The sequence below is a fragment of the Vulpes vulpes genome, unplaced genomic scaffold (assembly GCF_048418805.1).
Source record: "Vulpes vulpes isolate BD-2025 unplaced genomic scaffold, VulVul3 u000000652, whole genome shotgun sequence".
Classification (NCBI taxonomy): Eukaryota; Metazoa; Chordata; class Mammalia; order Carnivora; family Canidae; genus Vulpes; species Vulpes vulpes.
Window position 1 is genome coordinate 444,474 of NW_027325771.1, and position 26,143 is coordinate 470,616.

General features: G+C 39.3%; 2 protein-coding genes across 9 annotated transcripts in view; one reads left to right on the forward strand and one right to left on the reverse strand.

Annotated features, from left to right (window-relative positions):
* GFM2 (GTP dependent ribosome recycling factor mitochondrial 2) overlaps positions 1-16,891 on the forward strand; it is a 56,988-nt gene extending 40,097 nt beyond the window's left edge. For 5 of the 8 annotated variants that reach the window (XM_025982290.2, XM_025982281.2, XM_025982274.2 and 2 more), the window contains 6 exons: positions 2,123-2,199; positions 5,397-5,535; positions 10,374-10,553; positions 11,943-12,058; positions 15,956-16,138; positions 16,573-16,891. In XM_025982290.2, the coding sequence (XP_025838075.1) occupies positions 2,123-2,199; positions 5,397-5,535; positions 10,374-10,553; positions 11,943-12,058; positions 15,956-16,138; positions 16,573-16,710 (833 nt within the window). In that variant the 3' untranslated portion in view covers positions 16,711-16,891. Of the gene's footprint in view, positions 1-2,122; positions 2,200-5,396; positions 5,536-10,373; positions 10,554-11,942; positions 12,059-13,172; positions 13,375-15,955; positions 16,139-16,572 lie in introns of those variants that run through there. The other 3 variants (XR_011999147.1, XM_025982297.2, XM_072745326.1) reach the window with 3 other exon arrangements.
* An 83-nt stretch (positions 16,892-16,974) lies between these two features.
* The window catches only part of HEXB (hexosaminidase subunit beta), a 29,212-nt gene continuing 20,043 nt past the window's right edge, over positions 16,975-26,143 (reverse strand). The window contains exons 6-14 of the mRNA XM_072745343.1: positions 25,320-25,421; positions 23,030-23,159; positions 21,493-21,673; positions 20,792-20,878; positions 19,503-19,575; positions 18,669-18,843; positions 17,778-17,868; positions 17,512-17,616; positions 16,975-17,142 (exon numbers count right to left, since the gene is read on the reverse strand). Coding sequence (XP_072601444.1) covers positions 17,094-17,142; positions 17,512-17,616; positions 17,778-17,868; positions 18,669-18,843; positions 19,503-19,575; positions 20,792-20,878; positions 21,493-21,673; positions 23,030-23,159; positions 25,320-25,421 — 993 coding nt within the window. The 3' untranslated portion in view covers positions 16,975-17,093. The remainder of the gene's footprint in view (positions 17,143-17,511; positions 17,617-17,777; positions 17,869-18,668; positions 18,844-19,502; positions 19,576-20,791; positions 20,879-21,492; positions 21,674-23,029; positions 23,160-25,319; positions 25,422-26,143) is intronic.

Genomic DNA, 26,143 nt, shown 5'->3' on the forward strand with positions numbered 1-26,143 from the left:
GGAGTTCCTGACAGAGGAATGGAGTAAGGAGGAAGAAGATGTGTTCCTTTTAAGATTCCTTCTTGAGTACTGAGGAGGAAAGAAAGGGGAAGATCCTTAGCCACATTAGGGGTTCTAGTTCCTCACCATTGGAACTGGAGTTCACATGAAAGAAGTCTGAGTACTGGTCTAAGACAGCCCCCTAAATACTGGAGGAAGCTAGGTCTCTGCTTCTCTAGTTGGCAAAGAAATAGCATTAAGCTAAAACAAGTGTAGCAGCAGTTTTCTTGTCACCTTAAAATGCCATGAGGTCAACTAAGTGTAGTCTTGACTCCAGGGGAGGAGGATCAGGCTGCCCATTTACATTAGACCCCAAACAAGATATCTGAGTTTTTAAAAATATGTTTGAAAGTCACTTCAAACATAATGTGAGCACATGAATTCAAATTGTGGGATTGAGGTTAAGTTATACCGGCCAATTTTAAATTTCCTGCCTCAGCTTTAATTCCTTGAGGAGAAGTTTGGTGTCCAAACTAAGTCTCAGGGCATTAGCTTAGAGGTCCCAAGCCCCACTGGGCAGGGGATGTCCTAGAGTCCTCCTTAGACTTCTTTCAAACAGATCTCCATATTCTTTTTTCTGGCCCTCCATTGTATTTAACCCATAATCATGTTTTTAGCACTTGACACCCTGTTTTCATCTCAAAACACTCCTGAAGGATAGATTTATAAGTGTTTTTGAATGAATTTATTTATAATAAATTTTCTGTGTTTTCATTCCAAAAGCTACAGTGTCATAAGCATTCTTTCTTTCTTTGAAAATCTGAAGATAAGATACTATCTAAAATAATGCCCCTTAACTTTAACGTATATAATACATCTCTTGGAATTCTTGTTAAGTGCAGACTCTGATTCAGTCTGGAACCTGAGATTGTATTTCTAACAGGTTCCCCGGTGATGCCGGTGTTGCTGGTCCTTGGACCCGACTAGAGGATGTCAGGAGTCTAGAAGAGCACAATGCCATAGAAATACAATATCCACTTTAACCTAAAATTGTCTTAGAGCCACATAAAAAAAAAAGTTAAACTGGCAAAATTAATTTTGATAATGTATTTTATTTAACTCAGTATATCAAAAACAGTACCATTTCAACATGTAATCAATATAAAAAATTAATGAGATATTTTACTTTCTTTTCATATTAAGTCTTTGAAACCTAGTGTGTATTTTATACATAGAGCACATGTCAGTTTGTACTGGTAATATCCTAATGAGTCGGCTACTGACTACTACTTGGACAGTGCATGTCTAGAAGTTTGTATTCCTGCTTTATGTCCCTAAAACCACTTTAAATGTGTGGCTGATGAGGTTGGTTCTTTAATCCATTGCTCAACTCTTCAGCCACATTTTATGTCTGTGAAACTTCTAACATCTCTTGTAAAGAGGGACAATACATTTAACAGTTAGTTGATTGTATTTAAATGTCATATGACTTCAGAGCCCATATTTAATGTAAATAGTCTTATTTCCTCTTTGGGTGCGATAGTTCAGCATAGAGTGATCATATTAGCATTTCTTTCTTCAGTTTAATTTAGTTTCCTTTTGTCAGTTTCTCAATATTGCTTCTGTTTCTGAAGGCATTTTGCTCTTTTGTCAGCTCCTAGATTGATCTATGGTTACTGTCCAAATTAAAACTCTTCAGTGGCTTCCCAGTGTCAATACAGACTCTTCACCTCAGCTTATGAAACCTTATGTGATATGATTCCTGGCACACCTTCACCACTTCATCTGATGCTGCTCCCCCTTTTACCCACTAATATCCAGCTACTCTGGCTATATCTTGTTATTTTTACGTTAGCAGTACCAGTCCTAGTACAGCCATTTTCTGTGTCTGGTATTCTTTTTCTTCAGGATTTTTGTGCCCTCATTTAAGTTATCTTGGAGAGGCCTTTTGCAAATCATTCATTCTCAGATAACCTCCTATCACTATCTTACTATTTTCTTTTGTTCTCTATAAAGCATTTATAACCATTTGAATTCTTTTTTTCAAAGTTTGTTTGCTAGTTCATTCTTTCCCCCTTTAATACTTATTTTACATTATCTAAAAAATGAATTGTAGAGATAACAGTTACCGTTTATGCTCTAGATTTGGATTATGCATTGAAATGCCTTCAGCGTGAAGATCCCAGTTTGAAAGTGAAGCTAGATCCTGACTCTGGACAGGTACACATTTTATTAATTAATCCCAGAAATCCTTCAATAATAGCATTTGTGTGTCTGTATGTGTGTGTGTTTAAATGCATAGATCTAAAAGAGCTTGATCTGGGCCTCTGAAAGAAAAAATTTCTCTCATAATACAAATTTCTGATTATAACATTGACTGTCAAGCTGTTAGTTTCTCAATACAATTACTTACACTTCACTTTTGTAAACCACTCTTTATCATTTCAGCTTTCCAGAAGACAACCTTTTGTGAAATTTTGAAATAAGGTTCAGCCCAAGACAAAGCCTTGAGCCTTTAATGCTAAGGCTTATAGACTGAGCATACTAAAGGGAGGATGCACAGGTGCTTTTAATGTCACTGTGGGGGAGCAGTGACTGCTTACACCCTAACAGAGTGGGAGGAAGTAAAGCTAAAGTAGGTGGTATGAAGTTTGTTGTGTATGTTATATTACAGTAGAAGGACACATGTTCCATTCTTCATCTTTTAAGAAGGCAGGGTAAAGTGTATATAAAATTTTAGAGAAAGTTTCTTTAAAAGATTATACATTTGTCTTTACAGATAAATTGATTTAGTTAATCTGAAAAACAGGGATATTTTATTTCCTAAATGCCAGCTAAATGAGGTAGTGATTTATTAATACTGTAGGATAAAACAAGCAGTTAAAACGAACAGTTAAAACAAGCAGTTAAAACGAACTTTTTATTTGAAAGAATTTTCATTTAAAAAATGCCAATATTGGGACACTGGGTTGCTTAGCGGTTGAGTGTCTGCCTTTGGCTTAGGGTGGGATCGAGTCCCACCTTGGGCTCCCTGCAGGGAGGGAGCCTGCTCTCCCTCTGCCTGTGTCTCTGCCTCTCTCTCTGTCTCTCTCATGAATAAAGAAATAAAAATAATTAAAAAGTTAAAAATGCCAATATATATATTTTTAATAGCAAATAACACACAAGGATACAAAGTACAAAATTAAAGTTTCCCTTTTTTTTTTTCATTGTCTTTTACACAGGTAACCACTGAAAATGTGAATAACTTTTCACACTACCAGATGTCTTGTGCTGTGTTATAAAGCACAATATATTTTTGCCATATATATTCACATATATATATATATATATATATATATATGTATATATGGGATATATACACACACAAATATTCTAACAAGTCATTCTATTTGTATTGTTCTACAACTTCTTTTTCACAAATAATCCAATTCTATAACTTTATATTAAAGTACAAAAACTTTACACAGAATAATCCTCTCCTCTTTTTTTTGTTCCTTACATTTATAGTTCTAGTGTAGCAAAAAGATAAAATTAGAACCAGCCAAAGGAAGAGACAAATAGGGCAAAATCTGAGAGGATGCTAAATGTGTATCTTCATTCATCTTCAGGGATGTGTTAACCCTCCCCCCCCCCTTTTTTTAAGATTTTATTTATTTATTTATTCATGAGAGACAGAAAGAGAGAGAGAGAGAGAGGCAGAGACACAGGCAGAGGGAGAAGCAGGCTCCTTGCAGGGAGCCGGATGCGGGACTCGATCCTGGGTGTCCAGGATCAGGCCCTGGACTGAAGGCGGTGCTAAACCGCTGGGCCACCCAGGCTGCCCAACCCTTTTTTTAAAGAGTATTGCCAACCAGGGAGGCTCACCCCAGCCCTGTTCAGAGTTCTTATTAAGGCTTGATTACACACTGCTCATGTGGTTGACCTGTAGTTACTAGTACATCCTCTAAGTTGAGACTACACTACCTTTATTCTCCAGGTTAGAACTGATAGGGGCTGTTCCAAAGCCTACATCATAAATCACATCATTAAACAATCTGGTGGGCATAGGCCCCAGACAAGCAAAGACACTTTTGTCGGGCAGCATTCTGGCCTAGAGATAATGTACCAGTAGCTGAGAGAAAGGACCATATCTCTCTTTGGGTGAGGTTAATTCTACACTACATAGGTGGCATAAGAGTTAGATTGAGCAGCTATGGGTCCCTTGCACTACACTGTTTCTCATACACAAAGATATTCTTAAGGAATAACCATTGTTCTACAGAAATTTTCCAAAAAGCATGTCTTAATTGGTTTTCATACAGATTTGACTTGTTCTAACAAAGGCCCTAAATATAAAGCTGGTTCAAAGAAGATAAAAGTCAGTTTCTTTGTTGAATAAAGGTCCAAGCTAGCCTGAAAGATTTGACTGCTCACAAAACTCTAAGGTGCCCAGGATGATTGGAAAATGCCAATGTTGTTGGGAATGTTTGGGGAAAAGGTTATCCCATCCTCCAGTTAACAAGATGCTGCCCTCATCTGCATTTCTCAAGGCAGTTTCCTACATCTTTAGTAAGAAATGGACTTGGGACGCCTGGGTGGCCTAGCAGTTGAGCCTCTGCCTTTGGCCCAGTGGTGTGATCCTGGGGGTCCTGGGATGGAGTCCCTCATCAAGCCTGCTTCTCCCTCTGCCTACGTCTCTGCTTCTCTCTCTGTGTCTCTCATGAATAAATGAATAAAACCTTTAAAAAAAGAAAAAAGGGCTTTATTATTTCTTTAAAGGGATAAGCCAGAGGTTGCCTGCATCAGTTATACTCATGTCGCATTGACTAGAACCAAGTTATATGGTTGGGGAGTATAGTACTAGCTAGATCCTACTTGCCTGATTAAGCTACCATGTAATAAGGACAGAATAGCCTACCAATTCACTTTTTATTTTTATTTTTTAATTTTTTAAAAAGATTTTGTTTATTCATGAGAGACAGAGAGAGAGAGGCAGAGACAGGTAGAGGGAGAAGCAGGCTCCATGCAGGGAGCCTGATGGTGGGACTCGATCCCGAGTTTCCAGGATCACGCCCTGGGCCTAAGTCGGCGCTAAACTGCTGAGTACCCAGGCTCCCCCAATTCACTTTAATTTTTTTTGTTTCTTTTTTTAACTGAGCTATATGCCCAACATGGGACTTGAACTCACAACTCTGAGATCAAGAGTTGCATGCTCTATTGACTAAGCCAGCCAGGTACCCAGCAGTTAATTCCCTTTTAATTGACTTCTTCCACTCAGAAAAGTTAAACTGTTTTGAGGAGGAGCCAAAAAAATTTGCAAAGAAACTCAGTTTGTAATTAACAAAAAAATAGCATTGATATCATACCTTTATATAGTATTCTATGATAAACATAATTTTTTGATTTTGGTTTTATTTTCTTTCTCTTTTAACCAGACCATCCTATGTGGTATGGGGGAGTTACATATTGAGATTATTCATGACCGAATCAAGAGGGAATATGGACTGGAAACCTATTTAGGGCCTCTCCAGGTAGCATACCGAGAAACCATCCTAAATGTAGTTCATGCCACAGGTAAAAAATAAAACATTTAGACTTTGCTATTTCTCTCTCTCTCTCTCTCTCTCTCGCTCTCTCTCACTCTCTCTCTGTCTTTCCAGGATCTGTTTTCTGAAAGCAGGGTTCACATTCACTAGTATCTTGCATCCTTGGGGATAGGTTTTATATGTTTTCTTGTTTTCTTAGAATTTTGTTCTGCTTTGTTTTAACCCAGCTCTCTTCCTTTACCACTCATTACATCAAGCAAATGATAAGCCTCATCAAAGAAGTACGCTTTTCAGTGGTGGTCTTGGGGTAGAATAAGCCCTTGGTGCAGGTGGCTCATGCTAATCCTCAATACCAGAATGAGTATAAGAACTTGAAGTCCCTGTGTTATTTTTACTCAACCACTAGAGTGGAAAATAATATCATCTGTTGCTGGTGATGTTCTTGAGAAAGTACAGTTTTATATTTCTGTCCCAAAATTTAAGAATTCTTGTTTTTTCTGTATATGGTAGTTTCAGTTTGGTTTTCTTAAGCACAGAAACATGACAGTCATGCTTGCTCATCCCCCAAGGAGTAAACCTGGATAGATTTCTGGAAAAAAAAATAAATAAATAAAGAAAAGATACTAAGGATAACTAGAAAAAAAAAGGATAACTAGATGGAAGTCAGTGATTTATTAAAAAAAAAAAAGGCTGGGTGGTTACTTTTCAGTAAAACTTGAAAAATTAAACAAGCAGAATGTAGGAGCAAATGATCTGAGGATTTCTGTTTTGGGATTTTTTATTTGGAAAAACTAAAATGCTGGAAAAATATAAATCTTTAGTTTTTAAAATTTTCTTAGTGTGTACAAGTTGGGGATTGGAGGCAGAGAGAGAGAACTTTTTAAAAAAATTTTTTTTATTTGAGTTCAATTTGCCAACATATAGCATAACACCCAGTGCTCATCCCACCAAGTGCCCCCCTCAGTGCCCATCCACCCAGTCACCCCAACCCCCGCCCACCTCTGCTTCCACTACCCCTTGTTTATTTCCCAGAGTTAGGTGTCTGTCATGTTTTGTCACCCTCACTGCTATTTTCACTCATTTTTGAGAGAGAATCTTAAGCAGACTCCACGAGCAGCACAAAGTCCGACGCACAGCTTGATCTCATGATTCTGAGATCATGACCTGACCCAAAATCAAGAGTCAGCTGCTTAGCCTACTAAGCCACCTATATGCCCCTAAATAACATCTTTTTATTAATGTCTGAACTGGTTAGAACATGATAGAAGTTTCCAGAAGTCAGAAAGGAAGCTGGAGCAGGAATCTCAGAAAAGAAGTCTGCACCAAAGCTACTGGCTATTCTGGAGGTATCTGTAGTAGTTATCTCTCACCTAATACTTGAAGGTCACATGATCATGCAAATAATGAACTACTAGGAAAGTCTCCATAAAAGAAGAGGACAAGGAAACTTGTTTATATCTGGGGGCAAGAGTCAAAATTTCTAAGAATTTGTAATCATTGGCTTCTGATAGGGTTTTTAGTCTAAATTCATAAGAACCAGGTTTAGGAAGAAAAACTCTAGAGAAGAATTTAGTATAAAGTGCTAATGGAGGGGCAGCCCGGGTGGCTCAGCGTTTTAGCGCCTCCTCAACCCAGGGCCTGATCCTGGAGACCCGGGATCGAGTCCCCCGTTGGGCTCCCCGCATGGAGCCTGCTTCTCCCTCTGCCTGTGTCTCTGCCTCTCTCTCTCTCCCTCTGTGTCTGTCATGAATAAATAAATAAAATCTTTAAAAAAAAAAAAAAGTGCTAATGGAGGGCAGCCTTGGGTGGTAGCTCAGCGGTTTAGCACCACGTTGGCCCAAGGCGTGATCCTGTAGACCTGGGATCGAGTCCCGTGTCGGGCTCCCTGCATGGAACCTGCTTCTTTCTCTGCCTGTGTCTCTGCCTCTCTCTCTCCTCTCTGTCTCTCTCATAAATAAATAAAATCTTTAAAAAATAATAAAGTGCTAATGGAAAAAACAAACATAGATAAATGTATCTTTAACCCATTCTGCAAAGAAAGTCCCACAGATAAAGGAGTATTAATTTACAATTCAAAAAATATTTTAAAATTACAGTATCATGAGAAAAGGCAGTGAGCATAAAAGCAGTAGAAACAGCATCAATCAGAACAGTTAAGGCTTCTCATATTGGAATTATTGGATGCAGAATATAAAAGAAGGATATTTATTTTTGAAGAAATAAAAGATAAAACCTATTAGGAACAAGAGACCATTGGAATAAGCAATAGAACATTATGGTGTATTAAAAAGAAAGGAAATGCTCAATATTGGTGGGGGCATGTCATAAGCATACAGGAACCAACTTGAGGCTCTACTGGCCATATTTGAATGAACTAGAATAGCATTTAAGTCTAATAGGTATAGGCCATTGAGACAAAGTAGGGATTCGTGAGTCCCCTACTAACAATAGATAAACAAATGGGAAAGAAGAGGGGATTCTTCCTTAGAGTGGAATGCCAACTGCTGACTCTTAGATGCTAAGACAGGAGGGTTGGAGTGGGAAAATAGTAATTTTGTAGTTACTGTGATTGTTTAATATTGGGTATCTTGTTGAGGAGCACCATATCTTTGCATAGTCTTTGAAGTGTCTCCGCACAGAGTGCTTATTAGTTGCAAGGTAAAAAAAACCACTAAGTAGATGCTGTAGTAATATGATAATCCATCACTAATGAGGGGCAGGTTGGCATTGTGTACATCCACAAAATTTTTAAAAGTTAAAAGTTACAACAAAAGTTAAAAGGCCAAGTTAAATGGACAACCATAGTATTCATTGATAAGAAGATTAAATATTGTGAAGCCACCAAGTTTACCCAAAGAAGTGTATCAGACATGAGTATATATTATAAAACCACAGTGGTTATGATACTAATTAAGCTAGAAACAGACAAATAGACTATTGGAACACACTAGAAAACCTAGAAGCAGACTACTACATATTTGGAAATTTAATTTATGCAAGAGTGTTATTACAGTCAGTGTTATTACAGGCAAAGGATGGATTGACTAATAAATGGGCCTGTGATAATTATCCATATGGAAAGAGATTTAATTAGATTCCTACCCCATGCCATAACCAAAAATCACTTCCAACTGAATCAGAAAACTTAAACGTGGGGGTGCCTGGCTGGATCAGCCAATAAAGCGTATGACTCTTGAGTTCAGGATTGTGAATTTGAGCCCCACATCAGGTGTAGAGATTATTTAAGAAATAAAATATTAAAAAAACCTAAACATGAAAGAAGAATTGCAAATTTTCCTTATATAGCACAAAAGTATAAAGAAAAAGAAATGCTAATATATGAAAAACAGCAAACCCCAAAATTTTATGAAAGGCAGACCTTCAAATTTTGAAAGAAAGTACAGAATTATCTTACTAACCAGGTTAGGGTAGGACTTCCATAACACCAGAAGTTGAAACTATGAACCCATCTATATGCTGCCTACAAGAGGCTCATTTCAGACAGACACCTGCAGATTGAAAGTGAATGGAGGGTCCCAGGTGGCTCAGTCAGGTGTCTGCTTTGGTGCCTTTGGCTCAGGCATGATCCCAGAGTCCTGGGATCAAGCCCTGCATTGGGCTCCCTAGTCAGCGGGGAGCCTGCTTCTCCCTCTGCCCTTCCCACCCGCTTGTTCTCTCTCTCTCTCTTTCTCTTTCTGTTTCTCTCTCTAAATAAACAAAAAAACAAAATCTTAAAAAAAATGTGAAGCAAAAGAAGTTGCAGGGTACATAATAGAATAGCAAATTCAAAACAACTGAGTGAACTGTATTGTTGAGGAATACATGCATATGTGGTATGACTGGAAAATCAGGGATGATTGTATCATGATAGTGGTTGCTTTGGAAGGCTTGTAGGTTTCTGGTAATGGTCTATTTCTGTGTAGTTCTAGGTTTCATAAATATTCCCTTTATTTTTAGCTTATGCATATGTTTATTTTTAAGTAAAAAAATATTTCATAATATAAAAATAAGCTTAAAAAGGAATTATAAAGAGGAATTGTAGGTTATAATTTTTAGTTTGAATTTGGGCTATGTGTCGTTCTGTTACACGGTCCCTCACGTAAATACAGCATAGTTTTGGTGACAGCTATAGGTTGTTAGCAAATGAGAGATACTTTAAAAAAAAGTCACTAGTTTTGAGAAAAATCATAATGCATAAAACATTACTGGAAGAGGGGACCCCTGGGTGGCTCAGTGGTTTAGCGGCTTGCCTTTGGCCCGGGGTGTGATCCTGGAGTGTCGGGATCGAGTCCGCATCAGGCTCTCTGCATGGAGCCTGCTTCTCCCTCTGCCTGTGTTTCTGTCTCTCTGTCTCTGTCTCTCTCTCTGTGTCTCGTGAATGAATAAATAAAATCTTTAAAAAACATTACTAGAAGAATATGGAATTTAGCAGTTTGTGGGGTGAGAGGGTTAAAAAAGCCTTTTAATTTTCATTAGATAACCTTTTGTACTCTAAATGTTTTACTGTTAAATAACAGTTTTGCAATTAAAAGAATTTCACTCATGTAAGATACTTCAGAAAGTTTAAATGTGTCATCTGCATATCAAAACTCTGAGATCTTCTTCCATAACACATCTTAACACTGAAGTAACATTAATGAGTGATTCATAGCTGGCTTTTAACATTGGTAAAGACGGAAGCAAATGCTTTCTTGGTAGAACTTTTTACTCTGACCTGTTCATATTGTATTTAGTGCCACTGTAATGTTTTCTCCCACTTTATCTTCTTAAGACCTTGAACTTGTTGATGGTAATTTTGTGAGTTGTGGCACCTTGATATCTTTTCTGGAACAAATCTGTGAGGTACTATAATCCATTTATTTATAGATACCTTAGATAGAACTTTAGGAGACAAACGACATCTTGTGACCGTAGAACTGGAAGTAAAACCAAATGAAACGTGCTGTGTTACGCCAGTCCTCAAGTATGCTGGATGTGTTAGTGAAGACCTTCCAAAGGCCTCCCAAGAGGCCATTGAAAATGGAATTCACAGTGCGTGCCTCCAAGGTAAGATACTCAAAGAAGAGTAAGCTTTAGTATCACAATCAATCCCTGAGTCGCTCCTAGTATTATAGATTATTTCAGTCTTTCTTTCTAGCGTTGATAGTGTTTTCTTCTTCCCATTATATGTATGTTACACCCTTTCCATTTTCCCACAGTCCTTGGATATTCTGTTCTGGGTGGGTTTTTTGGGGGGTTTTGTTTGATTGTTTTTTCCCCAGTCTTCACTTTGCTTTTCACTTTTAGAGGTTTCTATGGCTACAGTTTCTAACTCAGCACTTTGTTCAGCTGTATCCAGTCTACTTAAAAGCCCATCAAAAACATTCTTCATTTATTTTACTGTTTTTTATTTCAAGCATTTGTTTTAGTTCTTTCTTAGGACTTCTCTCTCTCTCTGCTTCAATTGCCCATCTCTCTGTTCTGCATGTGGTCTACCTTATTCAAGTCCGTAGTAAATCATGTGACATGATCCTTCCGATATCTTTACCATGTCTGGTTCTGATGTTTGTTCTGTATTCATATTGTGCTTTTGCTTTTTAATATGCCTTGTAATTTTTTCTTGGTGGCCAGAAATGATGTACTGTTTAAAAGGAACTGCTGTAAACACACCTTTAGTAATGTGGAGGTCGGTGTGGGGGAAGGGAAGCATTGTCTAATCCTAGGATTAGGACTCAGTCTTACAGTGAGCCCATGCCTCAGGACTGGGAACTGCACGTGTTTCCCCCAACCCCACACCCCCACCCCTACCCTGGTTGGATAGGATGGCTAGGGTAGACTGGAGTTTGGTACTTCACCCAAGTCAGTTAGGTCCTGCTGATGCCCCTGCTGGTTAGGCTCTAGTTAACTAGTTCCTGACAGCAAGCCTTTGTAAGAACAGATTGCTCTGGAGTATTTCAGTGATTTCCTTTCCCTCCTGTTGTTCTGTCGGCAGCATAAGGAGCTTTTTCTCTGACACTTTTGGTAAGAATCTGCTTGAGCTCCTGGAGGTAAATCTCACTGAGTTGTGGGGGTCCCCCTTATGATTTATGACTGGGTGCCCCTGGAGTTTTTAACTCCTAAACTTGTCCACACTGAGCTTCCAGCAGTTCATCAATTATAGTTGAGGTTTTCTTACCCTGGCAGTGGTTCCTGGGCTAGTGAGCCTCTACTCCAGGAAGCTGTGACTTCTGTGTTTACTTGCCTCTCGAGTTTTTTGGGGCAGTGGTTTTGTCCTTTGTCATCTCTCTTATGGATTCCAGAAGAGTTGATTTTTCAGTCTGTTCTGCTTCTTTCTTGCTGGAACAGAGTAACAACTTCTAAACTGCCTTCGTGAACTGGCAACCAGAAGTCCCCTCCCTGTCTTTACTCCTCTTTGCATACTGAGTGCTAACCCAGTTGTTTTTTCCCCTTGCCTAGGACCGTTGCTTGGATCCCCAATTCAAGATGTGGCAATTACTTTACATTCCCTGATAATCCATCCTGGTACCTCCACAACTATGATTTCCGCCTGTGTCTCAAGATGCGTACAAAAGGTATAGAACTGTCCTGTGTTATCCTTTTTGCTTTACGGTGACTCTCCTGACAGTGGTGCACCATTGCTCCACAGGCAGCTGTGCTTCGCATGGCCTTAAACTTGTTGCCTTTTGAGCCTTAGAGTCAATAAGAGTTTTTTTTACCTTAGAGAGTCTTTGATTTCTTAACCACCAGGGTTATTTTTGAAAGAGGACCTAGGAAATTACTCTTTAACATGATGGCCAGGGGATCCCTGGGTGGCGCAGCGGTTTTGCGCCTGCCTTTGGCCCAGGGCGCGGTCCTGGAGACCCGGGATTGAATCCCACGTCAGGCTCCCGGCATGGAGCCTGCTTCTCCCTTTGCCTGTGTCTCTGCCTCTCTGTCTCTCTGTGACTATCATAAAAAAAAACAAAAACAAAAAAAAACAAACAAAAAAAAAACATGATGGCCAGGAAATATCTTCTGATTTTGACAAAGAGGCAGGTTTCCTTAACTGGCATTTCTGGTTTCCCCATCCCAGACACACAGGTGTTAGAGGTAAGCTTGGTGGTTTGAGTAGGGGACGTTTTAGGGGCCACCCGGGCCCAAGATGAACTATAATCTAAAGGACATTAAAGATGTAATGTTGGTTCCAATTCTGGAGTTCCTGTTTGAGTAAGATTACCTTAGTCAAGGATCACTGAAATCAGAGAAGTCTCATTGAAAAAAAAAGAAAAGAAAAAAGATTCAGGATAAGCACCTAACCTTATGAAAGTATCAAGCAATCTGGTCTTCTTGGAATGGTTACCTCCCTACATGTCCTTGAGCATCTTGCCTCAGTAAGCTACCAGAGCTGAATTAAGCTAAATGGTGACTCCATGCATTCCTCTCAGAGTGGGAAGGCTATACTTTTGTAGGTGACTGATGTGCATTATTAAAACACTTGCTTTTTAAAACAATTTTCTAAAATTTTAGACTGTGTTTGAGACTTCATTTTCTACAGCTCATTTGAATCCACAATTATAAAAAGTTGATGTAAATACCCTAAGTCCCTGACTTAGGAAGGTGGAATGAATGAATGAATGAATGAATGAATTTATTTATTTATCTATTTATTAAGGTGGAATTTAATGTCTTTCTCTCTTTTTTTTAAAGATCTTATTTTTTTTATTTGAGAGAGAATGCAAGAATGAGCAAGGGGGGAGGAACAGAGGGAGAGGGAGAAGCCGACTCTCCACTGAGCAGGGAGCCCAGTGTGGGACTTGATTCCAGAACCCTGGGATCATGACCTGAGCTGAAGGCAGACGCTTCACTAACTGACCCACCAAGGTGCCCCTTAATGTCTCTGTGTGTTCAGGTGCGTAGTATTTTTTTTTTTTTTAAGATTTTGTTTATTTATTCACAAGAGACACAGAGAGGGGCAGAGACATAGCAGAGGGAGAAGCAGGCTCCGTGCAGGGAGCCTGACATTGGATTCGATCCCAGGACCCCAGGGTCATGCCCTGAGCCAAAGGCAAACGGTTAACTGATGAGCCACCCAGGCGTTCCCATTCTCCCTCCGCCCCCCACCCCTTTTATTTTAAAGTAGGCTCTATGCCCAGTGTGGAGATCAAGTTCTGAGCTGAGTACCAGAGTCTGACATTTAATTGACTGAGCCACCCAGACACCCCTCAGGTCCATACTTCCTAAAATTTTTTTATTTAAAAAAACTGTACATTCCAAAAGCATTATTTAAATATTGTTTGCTTGGGAGCACCTGGTGGCTCAGTTGGTTGAGTGTCTGCCTTTGGTTCAGGTCATGATCTCAGGGTGCTGAGATCAAGCCCCGTATCGGGCTCCCTGCTCATCAGGGAGTCTGCTGCTCTCTCCCTCTCCCTCTGCCCCTTCCCACTGCTTGTTCTTTCTTTCTCAAATAAATCTTTATTTTTTTAAAAATTTTTATTTATGACGGTCACACACACACACACAGAGAGAGAGAGGCAGAGACACAGGCAGAGGGAGAAGCAGGCTCCATGCACTGGGAGCCCAACATGGGATTCGATCCCGGGTCTCCAGGATCGCGCCCTGGGCCAAAGGCAGGCGCTAAACCGCTGCGCCACCCAGGGATCCCTGGAATACAGGAGGAACTAGTAGGGAGGAGACAGTCCAGGACAGAGAAGGGCCTGGGTCTGAACGAGCTTGTTGGCAATGGGAATGGAAATCTTACAGCTACTTGGGGAAAGGAAAGTCAGAGATGCACGGCCAGGTGAACTGAAGATTATGAAGTCATCCACAGAGTAGGAAAGCACACAGTAATGTTTGTGAAAGGAAATGATGGGGTCATCTTGGGTTGCTCTGTGATACTTGGACACTGTCGCAAAGCAGGCCAGTGGCGTAAAGGCCGGAGTACTCAGACCGTAGTCTGTGGAATATAAAGGTTTTTGAGGAAGCTACATAGACGTTTTTGAAACTTAAAAGTACGGTTTTGCCAAGAGAAAGAATGTGAAGAGGAAGCTGAGGACAGATGCTGTGTATCTTAGTAACACAGCATTCAGTCCTTTCCTTGTTGCAGCACTTTTCCTTTTAATTCTTATCTTGTTCCACTCCGTTTTGTGCCAAAAGATATTACGTGAAGTGGCAACAAAGCTCTGGATAAGAATTGCAAAAAGAGAGGATTTATAGTTGTTTGCTGATTGATGGTCATTATTTTTTAGTAATATTTTCATTCAAGGACTGTTAGATGTATTTTCTATAGTCGAGCCCTTTCAGTTGGCTAGATTTTAAAGCTATGAAGAACTGATTGTTTTACTATGTGTGTTTTGAAATTTTGTTTTTTTTTTTTTTTTTTTTTGAAATTTTGATGGAGAATATACTCTTGGTTTTACTCATGCGTCCCATTTTTTTAAAAAAAGATTTTATTTATTTATTCATGAGAGACAGAGAGAGAGGCAGAGACCCAGGCAGAGGGAGAAGCAGGCTCCATGCAGGGAGCCTGATGTGGGACTCGATCCCGCGTCTCCAGGATCACACCCTGGGCCGAAGGCAGACGCTAAACTGCTGAGCCACCCGGGCTGCCCATGTGTCCCATCTTTAATGGTTGGGTGAAGGGCAGGAAAGGAGGTGGTGACAAATCAGGGACGAAAGGGTTCAAGGCCCCAGAACCTTTACTTAACAATACAGGCAGTGATCATGCCCCCTCTAAGGCCTTAGTATTAAGAAGTGAGGGGTGGGTGGTAGAGCGGGAACAGAACGATGAACAGCTAACCGTAAAGGTGAGGGCACATTCTAGAGCCCCAGCTCCCGTATTTAGTTGCCATTGCTTAGTCTCAGTTTATAACATCCCACCTAATAACCAGAGGCTTAGAATTTATAGGAAATGGTTTTGTTAAACAGTAACATGTTGAACTCTGGCAGGCTCCAGCAGTAAGGCAGCTTTTAAAATCAGACCCACTGGTACTTATGGTCTTAGCAGTGTCCTCCAAAACCCATTACCCAGAGTTTGTCTGATGTAGCGATAGTCTGAGAGACTGTCTCTCCTGGGGACCCTGGTGCTTTCATTTTATCTAGTAACTACTTGCCCTGTGTGCCTCAGTGGCTTTTTTCAGTTTATGCATTTATGTGCTTTTTCTTCTTGCCTTTTGTTGAGAATGTTTGTGTAGTATATTTCTTGATTTGCCCTGACACAGACTATGAGTGGAAGGGGAAAACCATTTTCTTTCATTTTATCTCTGGCCATGTGTTCATAGGTGCTCTATATAACCAAGCTTTACTAAGCACCCCCTGGCCATGTACCTGGTTTATTATCTTTGTAGACAGTGAAAGCAGGCTTATTATGTCTTGTTGCTAGAGCTCTAGGCTTACAAGGACAGGCAAAATTTGTGTTCAAGTGGTTATGAATCTAATGGGAATTTGATTTCTAATTTTAGGAAGGGTGTTTAAAACTCTATTAACTTCTTTAGGCTCTGAAGAAAGCTGATAAGCAAGTGTTAGAGCCCCTGATGAATCTCGAGGTGACGGTGCCTGGAGATTACCTCAGCCCTGTGCTAGCAGATCTGGCACAAAGAAGAGGAACCATTCAGGAAATCCAGACTCGTCAGGAAAACAAAATTGTTATTGGATTTGTGCCTTTAGCAGAAATTATGGTAGGTACTCAGCGACTGTGAAGTATATATTCTTTTTAATACTGGGGATATTTATGCTGAAAAGTAGACAATCGGGGCTTTAATTTATAGGAGGCGAGGTTAGTTAGGTCTTTGGATTTAAATCGTTAAGGAAATCCAAGGGATAACATCAGCTTGGTGGGATTATTTCCATTCTCCTCAAAGATTGAGCTATGCCATATCAAATTGTGGCGCCAGCTACCTTACGGAGTGTGGAGACCAGGGAATACACCTGAAGCTTACCCACACTAGATACCTGCCCTCCACAGTATCTCCCTATCAAATAGTTCCTGCCACAGTGGTTAAGTCACATGAGTAACATCATCACCTTTCCTAATAATGGTGAAGAGCTGAGCCTCACCTCTCTCTTCCTGCTGGTTAAATTTGACAACGGTCTTAAATTTTATTTTGATTAGGGTTATTCAACTGTGCTTCGAACGCTTACATCGGGCTCAGCTACTTTTGCCTTAGAACTATCTAATTATCAAGCTATGAATCCTCAAGACCAATCTATACTGCTCAGCCGGCGAAGTGGCTTGACCCAAGTGCTTTAGGTCTTTGGAGACACACTCGAGAGCACCTACCTACTGCATTTTCTTAAGAAGAATTTTTATTGTTTTACTGAACTGACAGGGGCACTGGAGTTGTGCATTCTGCTCTGTATAATAAACTTGGATGTTGAAAGTTATGTACATGAACTGTATTATGTATCTATAAAGTTATTACTATGGAACATGTTCAGTGTCACCACGATATTTTTTTTGAGCTTCTTTAACAAGATGCCAGTCTTCTATTTGTAATATTTAATGAGATAGAGGTTCAATCTTTAAAAAGATATTTTATTTGAAAACTATATGAAATTTTAATTTCCATGATTTCATAATCAACTTGATTGTAGCGTTTTCTTCTTTGTTTAAGCTCATTTTTTGTTTTGTATTCAGTGGTTACAATATCCAGTATAAAGAGGTTCTGCAGCTATTCCCCGGCTAGAACAGATAAAGTATGAATTAGAGAGGTTTTAGATTGATGTTATAGTTTGGATCACTAGCTGTAGCATTCATTAATGAAAAAAGACTGTTAAAGTGGTCAAGATGGAATTAAAAGTTACACCAAGGTCAATATCAGGGCACTCAGGTTATGATAGGGTTGTGGCACCAAGCCCCTCATCAGGCTCCCTGCTTCTCCCTCGCTCTTTCTCAAATCAAATCTCTTTTCCATATAGGAATAATTATGTTTCCTACAGAAATTACTGATTAATTATAAACTGGAAACTGTTAGAGGCTATACATTTCTATTTACAGAGAGAAAAAAAAAATCACCCTGGACTTCGTGTCCTTGCTTTGAAAAGGTCTTACCTGACCATTCTGCAGCGGTGAACTGTCAGTCTATTGTAGGCATCCTCTAGGTCTTTGACGTTGCTGTGACTCCACAGTCTTTCACCAATAGCACTTGCCCGGGGCCTGAAAGGTAAACCAACATGTCCACCAAAGCAATTTAAATGCATGTTTTCTTAAGTATCTAAAGTATATGCTTGGGGATATTTCTAGTGCTTCCCCACTTGGAGAAAAAGAAATAAGGCACTTTAATTTTTAATTCACACATTACCACTTAAATTCCATACCATAATCTTGGAGTGAGGTTAGTTGCATCCACATATTCTCCCCACAGACAAGCTTCTCCACCCATGACAAGTTTTTTCTGTTCTGGAGAACCTACATTAAAATCATTGAATTGATAGGAATGAAGTAAGCTGCTCAAAGCTTTTACACAGAGGCAATAACTGGTTTCTCATTCTACCTTTATTGTAGGCCAACACTTCTGGGGTCCACAGAACCGTGGGAGGTATTCATGGTTTTTCACACAAAAAGGGTAGAAAACTTTATCTCCACAGTGCTTGTTACCATATTTTTACTTTATTTCAATTTTATGAAAACTTAATCGGGTACTTGTGACAATTAACTCCTGTGATGCACCTTCTGATTCTCAGAAAATACCTTCTGCAGAAAGGTCAATTCCTAACAGACCTACAGTTTTGAAGTATTTTTTAACACTAAAATCCTTCTTCTTGAAGGAAATTTTGTGAAATCTGGTGTAGAAAGCTGGATAAAGTAGAGCTGGTCTTAAGGACAGGGATCTGCGAGCCTAAGGCTCCACCACTCTGTTCCTCTTACTGTCGCCTCCCCGAAGGATGCCTAACTCCTCAGGATCCAAAAACAACACAGCCCGAAACCCATGGAAGTAGACTATAGCCTTCCTTCAGTGTCTTACAGTGGAAAGGCCCATTGAAGGAGATACAAGGTTAATGCAATCCAGAGTCTTTGAACTGTAGGGTGAGTAACAATGCTCATTGGTGGAAACAGATACTTTTACAAGGTTTAAAATGAACAGGGCCTTCTCTTTTTCTTAAGAAATCAAGAATCAAACATAAAAGTGAGGATAGTGAGTTGATAATATCCTAGTGGTAAATTAAGGAAGAAAACTAGCCAATCAACGTAATGGGTATGTCACTTACCACTAAAATCAAGAGGGTCCACTTTATAGTAACCTTTCCAGTCTTGTCCATAACTAATCCAATCTAAGTACCAAGGAGCAGAAAGGATGACAGGGAAGCCAGCGGCTGTGACTTGAGCTTGTTCCTCACTATATGATTGAAATTTCCATACTTGAACAATCGTACCTGGCTGAAGCTATTAAAGTTACAAAGGATATGTACGATTAGGGCCAACAATTACAAATGAAAGTTGAAGCCATCGTAGTTATTAGGAAAGTAACCACCTAAGATTCTTGAAAAAAAAAAATTTCCCCTTCTTAGTACTAAACACAATGGTTGTAGGGCCTTGAAATTAGAAGTTTCATCAACCCTAAGGTTGGAGATTTCACCTCTGCCTACACAGGACACCAGTTAGGTATAACGGACTAAGGCTTTCTTCCCATCTGTACACTGCTGTTATCCTTACTTGGAAGACGTCACTAACCCTTCTCTAAGGGTAATACTAGTAACTAGATTTGAAACGGTCAGTTACCCAAAGGAAAGTAAAAAGCGTGTTTGTTGACAATTTAAAACTACCTTTGTAGCTATAAAGACTCCTTCATTCTTGTTTGTTCTGCCCTTGTGAAAAAAGAATTTACTTCAAAGTACTCTGATTTGTGACATAATGTGATGGTGGGGGGAGGAACGTGGGAGAGGGTGGAAGGGAGAGATGGAAAGGTGGCACAATCTCAGTCTACAGAAAGTTTAAAAGGTAAGCTAACTTCCCTGTAATGTTGAGGACAACTGTGCTTCCTTCCAAGATGTTAATAAGTCTCTCTTATTATCAGAATCAAAAGCAGTCTTCATACTTCTCACCTTCACATGATCATCAAAAACTTCTTGCCAGACTATGGCTCCCTTGTTTACAGTTGAAGCAATATCCAAAACCCTACCGTTGGGGGGGAAAAAAGTTATTTCAGAGCACGAGCTTAACAACGTTTAAAGTTTTCTATAAAGGATTGTCATGTTGGCAGGCCTTTCACTGCAGCACAGCTTTATAGCAGAACCTGAAGTTGGGGTTCCTTCTTTCAAGCACATGGCGTAGAATGTCACACAGCAGAGGACTTAAAAGTCATGTGCTGAAGGAATGGGCCAATAATTAGCACGTCCCAAAGTGGGGAAGACATGGCAATTCACAGCGTAGTATATAAACCACAACTTCTGGTAATTTCATGGCTATCTTAGAAGAAACTGATTTGGCCTGTGATGTCAACTACGTAACATTCAACGATTGCTGACAATCCAAAAATACTTCCTGGTATTTAGACAATGCCAATTTTTCTGCAGGATTAGAAAATTAGAATGTAATTTCTTAATTAGAAATTAGATTAGAACATTACATTAATTGCATTAATTAGATTACATTAATTAGAATGTAATTTCACACAAAAAGCAAAAGAGGAAAAGGCTGGAATCTGAGCTGCCTTGATTTAAGAGTTGGCAAACGACAGCCCACAGCCTGATTTTGTATGGCTTATCAGCGAGGAATGGTTTTCACACTTGTAAATATTGTTTAAAAAACAAGAATGGGGCCCACGAAGCCTAAAAAAGATTTTACTCTCTGGGCCTTTAATGAAAAAGCTTACTGATCACTAATCTAGAGCAGTGCCCAGTTTCGGCAATGATCAAGACATCCTATCTCATGCTTTCCAGCATAGGAGCCAGTAGCCTCATCCAGCTGTTGAACACGTGAAATGTGGCTGATCTAAGTCCCTGAATTACAGCCCCATGCAGCTGCGCCTATCGTACTGGACATCACAGGAAGTAAAAGAAATGTTCCTGGAGTTGACCAAAGGGAACGAATTCCACAGGTTGGACGGTGATAAAGACTTCACAGGGAAGCCAGGGCTTCGCACTGAAATCTCTGAGCAGCTGAGTGCTACCCTCCGACACTTCCTGCAAGCCTTAGTCATCATTGCATTGCTTCAAAGAAAGCTGTGGATACTATTTTCTTTTGATGATTTTTCACTGACACTGCGTATAACAAAGTATAACAGTATCTACACTTTGACAAGGAGTGGAGAGAAAATGAAACAACTACACAGCTAAAAGTTTTACAAAAGGCACAGATCAAATAAAATAGAAGTTGGCTTACAAAAACTTACTTCTGAACATAGAAAGATTCTAGTTTTTTATAATCTCCACCAAAGCCTTTCCACTTCATGAAATCTCTGATTTCTGGATTGGACTCCCTTCAACAAAAACAGTGATTAAAATTGCATTAGAATTTGATAAACCCAGTCTCTGTCAAGCAGCACACATCCCTACCTTTATTTGTGCAAATTTAAAACTTAAAGTTTTGAGCCTAAAAACTTTATTATGAGGGATGCGTGAGTGGCTCAGTTGGTTAAGCATCTGCCTTCCGCTCAGGTCTGGATCTCAGGGTCCTGGGATCGAGTTCCACATTGGGCTCCTTGCTCACAGGGAACCTGCTTCTCCCTCTCTTCCCTGCTCACGCTCGCTTTCTCAAATCAATAATCTTAAAAGAGAATAACTTCTTTATGGGTTATCCTAGTTTGCTATTTCATGCCTCTCTTCTCCATCTAAGGCTATTGGCAAAGAGCATTTTTACTTGAAAAAATTCTCCCCCACTTAATCATCGCCCTTCACTGTAGTCTTCAATCTCCACTGTCTCTCACATCTTGATTCTCCTTCCTAAAAGCTTGTATTCTCCAGTTATCTTACTAACTTAAAACCTTGCAAGCAGAGATCTTTCCCCACATCTTCCCTTTTCATGTGGAGACCTCAAATACCTACTTCAAATGCAATGGTAAAAAAAAATAAGGATTTTAAAGAACTGTCATACCAACATTTAAATTCCACTTCGTCTCCTCCCAAGTGAATGAACTGATCTGGAAACACTGCACTAACTTCTTTGAAAAGCTGAGACAGGAAGGAGTAAGTTGAATTCAGAATAGGGTTTATGGGTCCAAAGGTCTCAGACTGCTTATGTCCGTTGTAACATGGAGTCAGGAGGTTTTTCTGACCTAGAAGAAAGAAGTAGTATTTTAATCACGAAGACAAGGCTTTGCACGTGATTATACTATTTTATTTTTAAGCTGTTTTTTTTTTTTTTAAAAAGCTGTGAGTTTATACAGAAAAAAATAAGCACATTAACTAGGAGTTACCTTGGTAAATTCCTCCAAGTAAGTAAGATGATGGAACTGATTCTTGAGTTCTATCCCCTGTGCCTGTTTCCTTTTCCATCATTCTATTTTATCTACTTCAAATATCTCAAATATTAATAACTCCCAAATCTCCAGCTCACCCAAACCCTTTTTCTTGAGCTTCAATCTGTATTTCAGATTCCCTGCTCGACACTCTTTTTTATTTTTAAATTTATCTATTTTTTTTTTTTTTTGACACTTTTAGATATTCCAGCTGCACTTCAAATGCCGTCTAACAAAAGCTAAATTCTCTGTTGAGTAAGTTCCTAGGGTAGCTGCTCCTGCTCCTTCCCTGGAACTTTCCGTCCTTCTCCACACAGCTGGTCAGTTGCCAAGTTCCATGGACCACACACCCAGAATGTCTCTCAGTTCCGTACATTATTTTCCATTCCCATTATCGCCATTCTGGTCTAGGACTTCAGGTTCTTTCTACTTCCAGTCTGTCACCTCTTCCTCACATAGGTTTCCCCGGAGTGTGGTTCCCATTATGTGATGATTCTCCTCTTTCACTTGTTTCCATGTGTCCTGATGGAGCCCACGTTCCTCACCCAAGGCCCCCCTCCCTCTACATGTATTTCATCAGATTTATCTCCCATGTCTGCCCTCAGTATTATCTGAATGAATATAAAGCAAGCATTTATAATTGTTATTTAACCCTCAACAAAATTACATGACAGTTACTACATTTTAGATATGGGGAAACTGAGATGAGACATTCTTTAACATGCTCAGGGCCATTCAGGTTATAAAAAGCAGAAACAGGATTCAAAGCCAGGTTCTGTGGCTCCAGTGCCAGTTCCTAACCACCCTCTAGTGCTTACTATTTGCTGCACTTACACTCCAACTTCTGCCTTTCTTCATGATATTCCCTTTACCAGAAACATAAATGTATTTTTTTAATCCCTCAAAAGCATTTTAAGTGTCCTTCTCATCCATGAAACTATTTCTTAAAATCACTTAGCATGTTCTACTTGTAATTCCTCTAGCCCTTGTTGTCATATTTTAGGCAGTGCCTAGCCATCGTACCTTGCTCACAATAATTATTCAATTCCATCTGTCGACAGTGCTACTTTTGTGCAAACCACACTTATGAACAAAATGAATAAACACCAGCTCATAAAAGATGGAGGACCTCAGGTACTCATTCTTTGCAACTTGCAGACAGACACTCCTTACCTTTTCCCCAAGACTGTGTATGTCCAGGACTGTCAAATTCGGGTATGACTCGAATCCCTCGTAATCGGGCATATTCAATTACTGTATGGACGTCACTTGGTGTATAAACGTGAGACAAAGAATAGCTTCCCTATAAAAGCCATATTTATTAAAATATATGGAATGGATCTGTCCAGGATACTCTCAACAGTTGTATTTGCACAATGATACTGGACAAGTCATTTTTCTAGTATCACAATGTATTAAATAGTCCTATGTGATGTTGGAGGACTCAGTTTTAAAAATTTTTCTTTAATCCCCACATTTTATTTACTTATTCATTCATTCAAGCCCAGTGGTGCAGTGGTTTGGCACCGCCTGCAGCCTGGGGCATGATCCTGGAGACCCGGGATCAAGTCCCACGTTGGGCTCCCTGCATGGGGCCCGCTTCTCCCCTCTGCCTGGGTCTCTGCCTCTCTCTTTCTCTGTACCTCTATGAATAAATAAATAAAATCTTAAAAAAAATACTTAATCATTCATGCATTCATGAGTAACCTCTGTGCCCAGTGTGGGCTCAAACTCATGCCCTCAAGAGTCCCATGCTCTACTGACTGAGCCAGCCAGGCACCTGGAGGACTCATTTAAACTATTTACCATATCTTATCAGTAGGCTCAGCACACTGTGGGTTATTTCTGGATTTACTAATGGAACTATCTCTACTAGCTCCTCTTGTTTCAGGAACATTTACCGTCATGCTATTTCAACCTCGTAACCATACAACAAAAGAGAAATAAAATGTTTGACTTCCAAAGTCAAATCTGTGAAAACTGAATACACTGCCTTGTCCGTTTTAGAATGAAAATTCACACACTATGACAGAGTTGGGCTGTCACCTTTCAAAGTCATTTTAATTATTATCAGCTTTAAAAATTCCCTCAGACATGCTTTGATAAGTGGCTTTTTTTGGTAATCATTTCTCTCAATCCCTTTATAATGAGTATGGGTTGTAACTAAAGATAAAGGTCAATTAAAGGTGTTACTGTAGCACCTTTAAGATATAAATAAATATTACATATAATTTATAAGCTATATCTTAAGTTATACATAAATATAAATGCTCAACTCCTAAGAAGTAGTATTGTCCCATGCACCCCATCAAATTTATATCCAAGCAAGATCAGATCTACTTACTTAGAATAAATATTAGAGATAGAAGAACACATTAACTGACAGTATGGAAATGTCATCAGCAAAACTCAGACTTTGGGAACTAGACAAATGATTTAGTTTAATAAAAATAACAAATTACCAAGAAAAAAAAATATGGGCAGGGAGGACACCCATAGATCAAAAGACAATTAATGGACATATTAACTGACCACAGTATATGGAACTCATTTGCATCCTATTGCAAATAAATTTTTTTTCATTAAGAAAAGGTAAAGGCACTTGGGGAAATGTAAATAACTGTTGGCTAGCTAGATTGTTAATTTCTCAGCTGCAATAATATGGGGTTTTTGTTTTAACAAAAACATTCCTTTTTTACAAATGAGATATGGTGTCTGGGATTTCCTTAAAAGTAATGGTGGCAAGGGAGGATGAGTACAGGTGATACAAGACTGGCCAAGTACTGATTACTGAAGTTATGTGGCAAGAACATGGAAGTCATTATCTACTTCTGCATGTGTGTGAGATTTTGTGTAATAAAAAGCAAGTGCAAACAGGAGTACCACTAACATTTCAACCTATACTACATAACACTGGAGAAAGCGTGGGAATTGTGACCAGAGGACAACACACAGAGTTCCTTCCTAACTGCAACTCTGGATGAGGAGGTCAGTTACCAAGCGAGATGACACCGAGGCTTGTTCCCACCTCCAAGGGTTTCATAATAGACTTAATTTGAACACTTATGAGACAGCCGTTATTTTCTAAGGAGCTCTCATCTCTAAAATTCTCTATGCAGTTTTTCAGAGAGAAAACATCGTTTACAGAATCCAGTACTGCAGACTACGTGATAAAAATACTCAACCCTACATTAGTTATGTGTGCTTCAGGTCTCTTACATTAAGTTTTTTAAAGTTTATTTGTGTAACTACTAGAGATTGTTTTCATTCATAATAACAGTTGTAGTAAGTTTTATGGATGGATCTAAATTGGTAAGCCACAGCCTACTAAAAAAGTTTTTAAACCACAAACATGTAACTTTTATACTTTAATGCTATCCATAAGTAAGACTTAAGCTAAAAACTTCCAAAGAAACCATACAAACATTTTTGTAGACAGAGTACAATAACATGAATTACTCACTTTGTTGCTTAACTCAGGAAAAGTGACACTCTGATAAGGGAAAGACTGGTCATCGACGATGTGCCAGTGGAGAACATTAAACTTATTAAAAGCCATGGCATCCTGCAAGAAAACATATATAAAAAATTTATATATCACAGATACGATACACATACAATTTCAATTTACTTACCTGTATTCAGGATTGTTTCCAGTGTGTCTACTTCCTTTTAAATTCTTTTCAGCAAAGCAAGAATGCAAAAGAAATTTAAATTATCTTTTTTTTTTTTTTTTAAGATTTTATTTGAGGGAGAGAGAGAGCATGAGTGGAGGGCAGAGGGAAAGGGAGAAGGAGACTCCCCGCTGAGCAGGGCACCCAGTGCTGGGCTCGATCCCAGGATACTGAGATCATGACCTGAGCAGAAGGCAGACATGTAACCAACTGAGCCACCGACGTCCCCCAAGTTACTTATCTGTACTTCATGCGGCATATCACTTTTCAAAAAGCCTATTCAGCATTTGTATTTAATTCTAAACAGGGAGCTAGAACTTTGTTCTGTGAGAAGGTAGCATTCTTGTACATTCCAAATATTTTAGGGTTGCCCAAGAATGGAAAGGAGTTCTTGGCTGCTATCATATTTGGGAATGGAGCAGGGGAAACAATGGAGGTATCGAAGCACCAGGATTTATAATCCCCACAGAAAAAGTCATTTACATAATTCAACACAATTCTAAGATTTGAGTGCCATCCCTTCCTTTAGAAATGAAAGAAACCTGGTAAAAACGCAATATTCCCAGAAATTTGGGGGGGAAATCATTATTAATTTTATGTGTATTCTGGAGGA